Here is a 10,975-nt window from a genome sequence, read left to right on the forward strand (position 1 = left end):
TTGGATGGATAGATGGATGGATGGATGGATGGATGGATGGATGGATGGATGGATGGATGGAGGGATAGGTGGATGGATGGATGCCAGACCCACATTTACAGGCACTGAAGCCCTAGTGTTTCCTGTGTAATAGATAGAACCTTTCAACATGAGTAACTCAAAGTGAACTGCTCCAAGGAAACAGACTGATTTAAATAATTGCTTTAATGTGATTTTACCTCTGCAATTTTATTTCCCAGAGAAATAGTTCTTGTCAGCTCTTGTTGGGTAGTACTAAAATAATGAAATATTTTTCATTTGCGAACGGACAAAATCTTAACATTAAATGTGACTTTAAAAAAGCCTAATCAGAGGATGTTATTTCTTATACAGTTATTTAAGCTACAATACAGGTTAATGTTTTTTAGGAGGCACAGTTTTCACCGTCTTTCTTTTTGCAGAGAATTGTGAAGAGTGCAGTTCTGTGCCAAATGATGGGATTTTTCTGCTGTGGGGTTAAAGTCCACTTAGCCAAAAACTGGATTTCAGCAAAAATACCCAAACCCAGTACTTTAAAGTAGGTTTCGTTATATAAAAACTGACAAACAGGCTGGATACAAAAGGGAGGGAGACAGTAAGAAAACATGTTTTGCAATTCAGATTGTTAAGATGAAAGTACCATCTGCAGCTCGAGCTGACAGTCACCCTGTCAGTCCTCAAGTTAGACCTCGCAGAGATCTGCCTTCCAAACCCCTTTAATCTGGAAGAGGTGACACCCCCCATATCAAGATGCTCCAGCAGGGTCCCTTCTGCAGGCACCGCTGTCCTTTCGGGAGGTGCCTTTCCAGTGCCAGGTCCCTACAGGTGCACGGACACGCCAAGCATCGCTTTGCCCTTGTCCCTGAGACAAGATTTCCATCTGGAGAGGGATGGATGTCATCTCTGCGCCCCAGCGCCCGTCACTCGTGTCACATTTGCTCTCACCATTTGCCATTTTAATTTAACTCGAGGCCGCGCTGTGTCAGAGCTCAGCTCGGTGACAGCTCGGCGTGACGGGAGCCTGCTGAGATGGCAGCTGGGTGGGAAGCGCAAGGACTGCGGCTCCTCCGGAGCATCCCCGGGCAGGGGGAGCGGCGCTCCGGCCCCCGCCGCTCCCCGCCTGCCAAACCGCGCAGGCTGCGCCGCACCGAGGCGGCGGGCTCCGGCGCAGCCCAGACAGCCTGAAACCCAATTTGCATTCCATTTCCCAGCTGGAGCAAGGCAGGGGAGGCCGAGGCGCTGGGAGGCCCGAAGCTCCCCGCCGTGCGGGGGCAAGGAGCGGGCTGGGGCCCGGCCGGCCAGAGCAACAGGCACAACAGGAAGGCGCGCCCGCACCGCGACCATTAGCGCGATGAGTAAGCGAATCGGGAAAACAGCCTGGTGGGGGATGCTAATGACAGGCTGGGCCGCCTGCCCTGCTGGCTCCGGCGGTGCTGCGGGCGGCGGAGGCGGCCGCTGCGGGAGCGGATCCCTCCCGGGACGGCTGCGGGCAAAAGGTGACGCCGAGCATCGGCCGCCGCTGCCGCTGCTTCGGCCGGAGCTCGGCGAGGCTCACGCCCACCGCTGGATCCTGTCTGGGTGGCTGACACCGCTGTCTGCCTGCCACGAGGTTCTTCTCCTGCATCCATCACCCCTCGATGGCTCGCCGCCCCGGTTTCCCTGCCCTGGCGCCTATAGCTGGCTTTATGTCTTAAAACCAATGGGTTGCAAATCCCAGGGATTGCCCGGAGGGACAGAGGGCTTTAGACAGTGTTTTCCTACAGCGTTTGTGCCAGTAACCGGAGGATTCACACGGACTAAACATTGCTGCACTGCCCTGGCATCCCGGGAGGTACCCCCGAGGCACGGGCTGCTGGATCCCCCCAAAGCTTCCCAGGGCCACCTCCACCCAGGTGAAACCCAGAGAAGGCTGAGAGCTTTGCCCTGCCTTTGTTCTGAGGGTGCAGCCTCTGGTTTAGAATAGCTGGTGGAGAACATCTCCTCTCCGAGGCTGCTTTTGAAGTTGTGTCATTACTTTTTCTTAATGAAACATGCAAATCCTGTAGATGCCGCGATTGCATCTCAGGGAGCTCAGTCTTGACACAGCTCTGGTTGCAAATATTTAACCAGCATGTAATTTAGGGCACATCCATCCTTTTTCCTCATGATTTCTTATTGCTCAGAATATATTTTTTTAGTTCTGGACTGCTGGGAAGCCCACTCTCTCTGTTGCAGTCATTTTGGCAATCCTGGACAAGAAGGGAAGAGACTGAGTTTTATTAAACAGGGAATCTGAGGATCATGGCAGAGGAAAGGCATGACCTGTCGGCTGATTGCTGTGGGAGGGCTTCCATAAGCCATGAAGTTTGGCCACTGATAGCCCACAGCCCCCTTTGATGATGCTGAATTGCATATGCTGAGATCACTTTACACTGCAGTTCTGAAGGCTTCACTTACACAGGATAAATTCTTTCTGCTTCCAAAATACTAGAAAACTATTTAGTATCAGCATTACATTGAAGAAATGAAATGTCATGATAGCAGTATTTCATGGCCTTATTCTTAACTGTAATGCTCACTGCTTCAGGTTTACATCCCAACAGCACATTTCATTTTCCTGTTCAACCTTCTCAGTGTGCACAAAAGCAAGATTCTCCAGATCCCACACTGCAAGGGGGGATAAATACACTTTTGTCCACACACTTTAATGCACCCTAAGAAGCCTGAGAAACACAGACCCTGTTGGATCCAGCAGCATCAGAGCACTAAAAATATTTCAGAATATTTCATATTACCTATCTTGAAATTGTTTCTCATGCTCTGGTGGTTGAGCCAGCCAATGTACTGTCAGTATTTTGGGGCCAGCACCCAGATACATGATGACAGCCACTGCTGCACTTTGTGGCATTGCAGAGGTTCACTTGAGCTGGCTGAGGAGTCTGCTCATGCTCAGGGGCTTTGGCAGGGGGAGTTCTGAGCCCCAATCTTCTCATCTTCACATAAAATATGAGCTGCAGAGCCCAAAGAGAAGGCACTTCAATGACTATGGTTCATCAGCTCAGTACCCCTAATGATGGGACATCTCCAGAGCACATGGCCAATCTCCAAGGATCCCCTGGAGTTTTGGGACTTCCAGCCTTCAAGTATTCCCACCCCAGGGCTTTCTTTGCCTAAGCCTGTGTGCATCTATTAAACAATCACAGATATCTGGAAGGAATCTCTAGTATAATTATTCTGCAGACTATAACAATTTTTTAATGTTTTTATTAAAAAAAAATCAACAAGAAATAAGTATTTGTCAAACCCAGCTGTGCAAGTCAGGCAGATTTCCAAGCATGCACCGGCATAAAGGTTAAGCACTCAGTAATTCAAGTGTCTTCCACATACAGTAATAAAACTTCTCATGATTTATCCAGGAGCAGCTGCTGCCCTTGCTTAGCAAATGTAACTGCCCTGTAAAATTATTTTCTATTCATAAGACTTGGAGCGAATTATGTTTTTATGTTAACATAACTCGGAGCTGATGACTTCTGTCTCCAGCTTTTCCTGCTGCTTTAATTATAACAGTGCTTTAACACTTGCAGTAGAAAACTGCTGAAAATGCATTTCTTGTATTGCAAATGATGCAAAAAAAAAAAAAAAAGCCTTTGGCAGACGTTTGATGTCACAGATGTTCAGTCCCACAAAGGTTAACCAAAGTGCACCTTTAAAGGGGGTGTGAGGATAACAGAAAACAATCCTCTACAGCTGTATCTTCACGGATACAGGGGAACACAGCCTTGGTTTATGTCTCATTTCAGCTTTGCTGGTGTCTTTGCAGTCAGTGCCATGGAGTCACTCCTACAGCACATACAAGTGAGTGACATTTGGCTCTTTTACCCAAGCTTTTTATAAAAGCTCCCTTTTTAATGGGCAAGAAGAGAACAAAACAGCCCAGCCCACGCACCTGAGGATGAGCAGCGTGTCCCAGAGATGCCTTGGGCACTGCTGCTTGCTGTCCCTGCTGCTGTCCCCAACACTGACCTGTTACCTCTGCAGAGACATGAAAAGCCCTTTGATTTTCAATACCAATTATTCAGGCAAGTAAGGCACCTATTTGACAATCTGAGGTGCACATCTACTGACTGAATAGCTGATGTTCAGTCCCTCTACAGCTCATTTCTACAGCTCTAGCCACCCCAGCAAAAGCTTCTCTCTGTTTTTAAATTAAATGCAGGAAGCCGAGGGAAGCAAGCAGCACCCAGAGAAGCCAGCCCACTCAGTAAAGTGTCACATACAAATAAGGAATGACCATAAAATACCTCTTTTTTTTTCTTTTTTTTACCCATCATGTAGAAATAGAGGTCAGTGGAAGCCGGAGGGCATTTGCCCAGTTATGAACAGCCTGTGCTGGATGTGATTTAGCTGATGCTATTAGGCTGGGAGAGAAGCAGAAGGCTCTTTTCTAGGAAATGCTCTGTGTGAATGGCTTCGTGCTCAGATGCAGCATTCACAGGCCTGTGTGTTGGCTGGGTTCTGTTTGTTTGCTTGTTCTAAAGAGGGGCTTTTTAAGCAGGGTTCAAATGTGTTCCCACCAGAGCAGCTTTAGTGGGCACAAGCAGCAAAAGGAGCACTGGGGCTTGCAGGGAAGCACACTCCAAACCACAGCCTGCATTTTGCAACATCTTCTCGGCAGGCTCAGGGACTGCTTGTTTTGCCCCTTTGTCTTGAAACACAATTTGGCAGCTCTCAGTGGCCAATCCTGCCCCTGGAGTGAGCAGCTCCCTGCCCAGGAGAAGCACAAACTGCCCTTACAAAGACCTCAGATGGTCTTTTAATTCGGCAGTGATTTAATTGCAGCTCTTGCTCCAGGACAATACCAAAGACAGCTCAAGAGCCCCGACTACAAAGAGCTTTGGAGCAGGCATTCTGACAGCAAACTGTTCTCATACCATTGTTCAGGCTCCCCCTTTCCAAAGGCAATGACTCGGCTCCACCAGGACTGGCAGGAAGCCTCCAGCTTCTCAAAATCTGGGTAAAGAGATTATGGGAGCAGCTCACGAGGCTTTTGCTCTGAGCTGCAGAAGAGACCTCTGCTCTCTAAGAACTTGGTGTGTCTCCCTGGGGCCTTGTGAGCAACAGCATCTCTGAGGGGTGGGCTGCAGCCCATCTGGTGGGAAGCCTGGGATGAAAACTAGAGAGGGGCAAACTATGAATTCAAGAGGCATATGTGTAATTTTAACCCCTTCTTGGATATTACCCTTCAGATAACAAGTAATGATAAATGAAAAGCTGGATGGGGCTTTGAGCAACCTAGTGGAAGGTGTCCCTGCCTACGGTAGGGGGGCTGCAACTAGATCATCTTTAATGTCCCTTCTAGCCCCAACCATTCTATGATTATATGATAGGCAAAAAACTTGCATGTTACCATCTAACACTGGGTCTGCAAACAGAGAAAAAAAATAACACGCTGTGTATTTGCTCTGAGCAAATATACAGATTGTAATATTTAAAAATGTGTTTACTCCAAGCTGTTTATAAAGTCAGAAATCACTTTCACTCAGAAAATACGTGTGTGGCATTTAATCCTGTAAAGACTTAACTTAGGGTATGTCTCCTCTCAAAGAAGAGAGAACACTCCTTTGCAGCTTTCCTTCCTCCTTGGAGAGAAGACAGTCCAAAAATGAAACATGGTCCTAGAGGAGCATCAAAATCTGTCCTTGCTTATGCAGTAGCGGTGAATGAGGGAGGAGTAGGAAGGAGGAAAAACACATGCAAATCCCTAGAGTTTAAAAGTAAATTTAGAAGACAGATGAGGACTCCAGGGCTTGTCAAAATGAAGGTTGCCACCCCTACATCAACACTGCCAATTCCCTTGAAAAGAGCAGCCTTATGGCTCCTGCAAATATTTATGCAGAGATTTATTAACTGCAGTTACATGAACAACATGAACTTCAGGATTTATCTCCTTGAGATATTTATTTTCATTAAAAACAAACTGTTTGGGAAACACAGTAAGTATTCCCCTCTACACTTCCATCCATCTGGTTTCAGAAGAGCAATTCTATGGGATACAAACAGTCCTAGGCACCACACAGAGTACTAGACAATGTTTAAACCTCACACCCAGCAATACAGCCTTTACTCCAGTAAAGCAGAGTAGGAATAAGTTCACATTCAAGAAAAGCATAACTGAGTACATGGAGGCTTCCAAGGACTTAGATGGGAATTAACTAGAGTTTAAAAGTTAGAGAAGTAAAAAAAGCAAGTACACAAGTCAAAGTACACAGTCCTTCACAGTTATCTCAGCAGTGAGGGGAATGGTGGCTCAAGAAAATCAGCTGCACAGAGCAGCCACTCCCTAGGTGGAGAATGCCAAAACATCCAGTTTCAGATCTGAAAGGGGACAATTACTCTACCAGGATCGTATCGACGCTTTCTTGGATGAGATCTGACTCCAGTATACATTCATCCAAGTGCTCTTGGGACAAGCTGGAGCTCTTTCCCACACTCTCGCTGTCACAGTAGGGGTGAAACCTGGGGGTGCCGGGGCTCTCCAGCCGCTGGCAGCGGCCGTACTTGTGCTGCTTCCCTCGGTGCGTGTACATGTGCTCCAGCAGCTGGCTCTTCCGGAAAAACGCGCGGCCGCAGACGGTGCAGCTGATCTTTCTCTTTCTTGAGAAAGAAAAGTTACAGTTCAACTCCACCGGTTCGTGGTCCTTGGAGATGAGGGAGAGCTGCCCGATCTGCAGAGGCTCCAGGTCGCTGCAGCTCGGATGCTCCAGCTGATGTTCATCCTCCTTGAGGAGGAAGGCCCCGAGGCGATGGCCATCCCCGGGCTCCCTGTCCTCAGCCAGAGGCTGCACCTCACCCAGGTCGCTGCTCTCCAGGATGGAGGCCGGCACGCCGAAGGGCAGCGAGCCCGAGACGTGGGTGTGCAGGTGCTGCCGCAGCCCGTCCCGCGAGTCGAAGCGCTCCCCGCAGTAGTGGCACAGGTGCACCTTGAGGCTGCCCTTGGCCAGGATGGGGCTCGCTACCCCCGGAGAAGGAGGGGTGCAGCTCTGGGACACCACGGGCTCCGAGTCGCACCTCTCCTGCTTTATGGAAACCGCAAGCTTCGGGCGCTCCTCCGCCGGCTTGGCCAGAGCCGCGGGCGGGGCCGCGGGGCGAGCGGCCTGCTGGTCCAGGGGGCCGTCGTCCAGGCCGATGGCCAGGGACAGCTGCAGCTGCGGGGGATCGCCCTGGGCCGCAGACCTGCCCGCCTTGGGCAGGCTCTCCTTCGCTCCCAGGCGCTCCTTGGCCAGCTTGTGTGCCGTGGAGATCTGGATGCCGTACAAGTTGGAGGACTGGACCGGCTCTGGGGAGAAGGCCTGGTTCATCTCGATGGCGATGTGGGACAGGTGGTCTGCGTGCAGAAAGCGGATGCCCTCCTCCAGCCGGCTCTGGCTGACAGTCTGCTTTGGCCCTTTCCCAGTGTACATGATATGTAACAAGTAACTAAATATGTCAGGCTGGATGTCTGTAGGCTGAATTTTTATGCACTCGCTGAAACAAAACAGATGATTAAGTACATAGAGGCATCCAAATCCCGATCCATTACCTGCCCATTTGCTGTGAGAGCGCTTTTACAAGCAGCGCTCCCTGCCAAGCCCTGCAGAAGTGCAGAAGCTTTGTTTGCAAAGCCAAGTGCCTGAGTCTGCCTTTATCCCTGTGATTCTGAAGACCACGTGCACAACTGCAGCTGAGGCTGGTGCAAGTGACCAGCCCTGGCCACCCTATCCCTCCCATGCAGAGCCAGCTGCAGCCACACGGCACCGCAGCGATGCCATGCAAGCTGTGCATCACCAGTGTGTGCCACTCTATCTATCTGAGTAAGAAATTCAGCTGCCAGTACTGTGTAATCTTTATGAGTATTGCACTTAAGTGTCAGCAAACAACATCCACAGGGAAGGGCAGTTAACTCATCTCACTTCCAGCCAAGGGGCGATGCAGCTGATCCTAAAGATTATCTTGCAGAGGTGCTGGAGGCCACGACCCTCAGAAAGGAAGGGGAATGAAGAAGATTTAATCCATCACAAGCAGCCAGCCCCAGGTCAGAGGCCAGACCTTGGCACTGCTCTTGTTATACCTGTAGAACAACTCCTGACCTGGCCAGGTGAAGCATGTGAACAGCAGCTTGAAATGAATTAATGATCTCAGTCTCGGCCCTTATCTCCAAGAGTCTGAAGCACAGAACTGTGATAAGGCCACAGCTTCTCAATTGTTTCAAGCCTGTGGATCCTGCCAGAAATGACAGTCTCACCGAGCGAGTTTGACAACAACCTAAGGCAAAGTACTGGACATATTTCACATGAGCAGGAGGTACCAGGATATCCCTGGATTCCAAATCTGCAAGGCTCTCACTGCAGGAACATGGTGATACTTATATGCTTTATTTATCTGGTCACACAAGTGTCTCATCTCCAAAATGCAGGGTCTGATGTTGCCATATGCTGACTAAGAAAGTGGTTTTAAAGGGCAGCGCGTTCTGGACTGGAATTGTTTAGAGAGCCAAGGTCTGTGCTGGGTTAGGAAATCTCAGGCCACCTAACATCCCCATTTATACTCTTTTAGACTTTCATACCTTTAGAAAGAAGAAAAAGCAATACGCTGAGAGTGGTAAAAGGATAGGAGGAGAGCTGTGTGTTCTTACCTCGTCTGATGAATAAATATCATCTTAAAATAGTTTGAAAAAGCAGCGAGCACCGCTCTGTGGGCTTTGAAGTAAACATCTCCAATGGCAACTGTGCAGTCACACAGAAAGCCAAACTCCCGCTGCATGTTCAGCTGCTGGAGGAGGAGGACGCTGTGGCCGGTGGTATCCATGGTGCGCCTGGGAGCAAGGGAACAAGATGTTCATCTCATTAAGAAATCGGAGAGCTCCCAAAGGCTCAAATGTAGACTTCTCACCACCGAAACGAGATGGACGCCTGGCATGGAGCCTCTTCCCTCCTCCAGATAGTCCCCGCACCCCAATTTAACAGTTTCTCCTTCTGATACCACCGCTGATGCTGAAACCCACGACCAGTGAGCTCAAGACCTCTCGGGGACTTTCCCATCTGCCAGCTACACTCAGAGGCGCTTCTCCCGCTGATTAACTACGCTCTGCGGGGTGTCAGCACTAACTTTAAACCTGGCTGGCGTTTTCCCTGCGATCTGACGGTGCTTTCTGCTGCCCCGGAGCCGCGGCGGGAGCACGGGGGAGCGGGGCTGAGCCCGGCGGCTCCGGCACAGAGGAGCCCTGTGCGCCCAACAAAGCCCCCATTGTGCGGACTGAGCCGCCCTCGCCCCGCCCCGCCCCGCCAGCGGCCCCTGCGCAAATAAACGCTGATATTTGCTATTGTTTCCGCAGAAAATTATTGGGGGGGGGGGGTGGTGGAAAGAGAGAAACAGGACGCGCATCGGGAGGCGGCGAGCGCAGCCTCCCCGTGGAGCGGCCCAGCGCCCTCCTTCCCTCCCGGCCCGGCCCCGCGGCTCCCCCGCGCCCGCGCAGCCGCTTACCCGCGGAAGCGCCGCGACCGCCCGCCCCCGCTGCCCGCCCGGCGGATGGGGTGGGCGCTGCCCCCCCGCGCTTCCTGCCGGGCGGGCCGGGCCCCGCCGCGCCGGGCAGGGACGGGCAGGGATGGGCAGGGATGGGTAGGGATGGGCTTCTCCCGGGAAACGCGAGCGCGGCCCCTGCGCGCCCCGGCGGTGCGGTGGGCGCGGCCCCTGCGCGGCTGCGGGCGGCACTGCCCGCGCTGCTCGCCCGCAGCTCCTGAGCGAGGGAGGGAAGGAGCGGGTGCACCCCCGTGGGGGATTTTTTGGGAGGGTGCGTGTTTTCCCGTGCCTTGCCAAAGGCATCAGCCTGGGCGGGGGGCTCGGCTTCTTGATCGCCCAGTGGCGGAGTGTGGTCTGCTGGGCGCCTCCGCTCTCGGCATAAAGTGTGTGGGCTTGGCGGGTGTTTGCTGTTTTGGGTTGGGTTGGGTTTTTTTGTTTGGTTTGGGGGATTTTTTTTGTTTTGCTTTTTACAGGAAAAAAAAAAAAAAAAGTAAAGGAGCTTCCCCGGTCTGGCCGGGAATGGATGAGAAGATACGATCTGGCTTCCTCGCCAATGTCTGCGGCCTCTGTGCTGCTTTAACCACCGCGAGTCCTGAGGACGCAGCGTTTCTCTGTCAGGCCTCCTCCTCCGGTCGCTCACTGATGCTAAACCAGGGGTTATTTTAGGCGAGAGCAGCTGTGCCGGGTGAGGTGCCAGGCAGAGGAGGAGGCACAGGCGGCACTCCCACCCTTGACCGCGATTGCCTGGCCACCAGCAGCCCCTCCCGGGCAGGGATGGGCTTCTCCCGGGAAAGGCGAGCGCGGCCCCTGCGCGCCCCGGCGAGCCCCACCCTCCGCTCCGGCACTCAGTACCACCTCCGAGGTGTCTTTCCGATGAATGTTACCAAATTGCGTTCTGAACCTGTTCAAAAGTCCAGTCCATACAGCGTCCTGCTGCCACCCGGTTCATTTGATGTTCACACGTTGTTTTTCCAGCTGGAAAAGGCAGTGAAAAATCACTATTTGTGTGTTTTTGTCATGATTTTGGTACAGTTCCCAAAATCTATCTCACCCACCTCCTCCATGGCATCTCTGCTGACTCAGGGCCTCTGCAGAAGATACTCAGTGCCTCAGATCATCCCTCTTGGCTTCTTCTCAGCATTTGATAGTTTGTAGTCCATTTTCTTTTTGCATCCCCATAACTGCAAATCTTGAATATTGAAGGAAAATAATGCCCCGGCCACCAGAATGCATCAGCTTCTGGGGCTGTTTCCAGGCAGCCTGAGCCTGGGTTGGGTGGATGATGAAGATGGGCTGAGAGATGACAGACAGTAGGCTCCAAAGAATTTTCATCCATGTGTTTGCTGCTTATTGACCAGCACAGCTTTACATTTTCCTTATTTCATTGCCTTATGTTTTATTTCTTCTATTTTAAATATAAAGC

The 10,975-nt window shown here is 51.4% G+C and overlaps 1 protein-coding gene across 2 annotated transcripts; it reads right to left on the bottom strand.

Annotated features, from left to right (window-relative positions):
- Positions 1-6,026: 6,026 nt before the first annotated feature.
- ZBTB25 (zinc finger and BTB domain containing 25) lies at positions 6,027-9,540 on the bottom strand. 2 transcript variants are annotated; one of them, XM_084208627.1, is made up of 3 exons: positions 9,517-9,540; positions 8,669-8,848; positions 6,027-7,521 (listed from the first exon to the last, which is right to left on the bottom strand). In XM_084208627.1, the coding sequence occupies exons 2-3, from the start codon at positions 8,839-8,841 to the stop codon at positions 6,387-6,389; spliced, it is 1,308 nt and encodes a 435-aa protein (XP_084064753.1). In that variant the 5' UTR covers positions 8,842-8,848; positions 9,517-9,540; the 3' UTR covers positions 6,027-6,386. The 2 variants fall into 2 exon arrangements, with proteins under 2 accessions (XP_084064753.1, XP_084064754.1); XM_084208628.1 differs by lacking the exons at positions 8,669-8,848; positions 9,517-9,540 and adding an exon at positions 7,947-8,356.
- Between the last annotated feature and the right edge of the window lie 1,435 nt (positions 9,541-10,975).

The sequence above is a fragment of the Fringilla coelebs genome (assembly GCF_963513975.1).
Source record: "Fringilla coelebs genome assembly, chromosome: 6".
Classification (NCBI taxonomy): domain Eukaryota; kingdom Metazoa; phylum Chordata; class Aves; order Passeriformes; family Fringillidae; genus Fringilla; species Fringilla coelebs.

Coding starts and splice junctions, on each gene's coding strand:
- ZBTB25 (XM_084208627.1), bottom strand. CDS start 8,841: ATGGATACCACCGGCCACAGCGTCCTCCTCCTCCAGCAGCTGAACATG. Junction 7,522..8,668: donor ATATTTATTCATCAGACGAG/GTAAGAACACAC, acceptor GTTTTGTTTCAG/CGAGTGCATAAAAATTCAGC.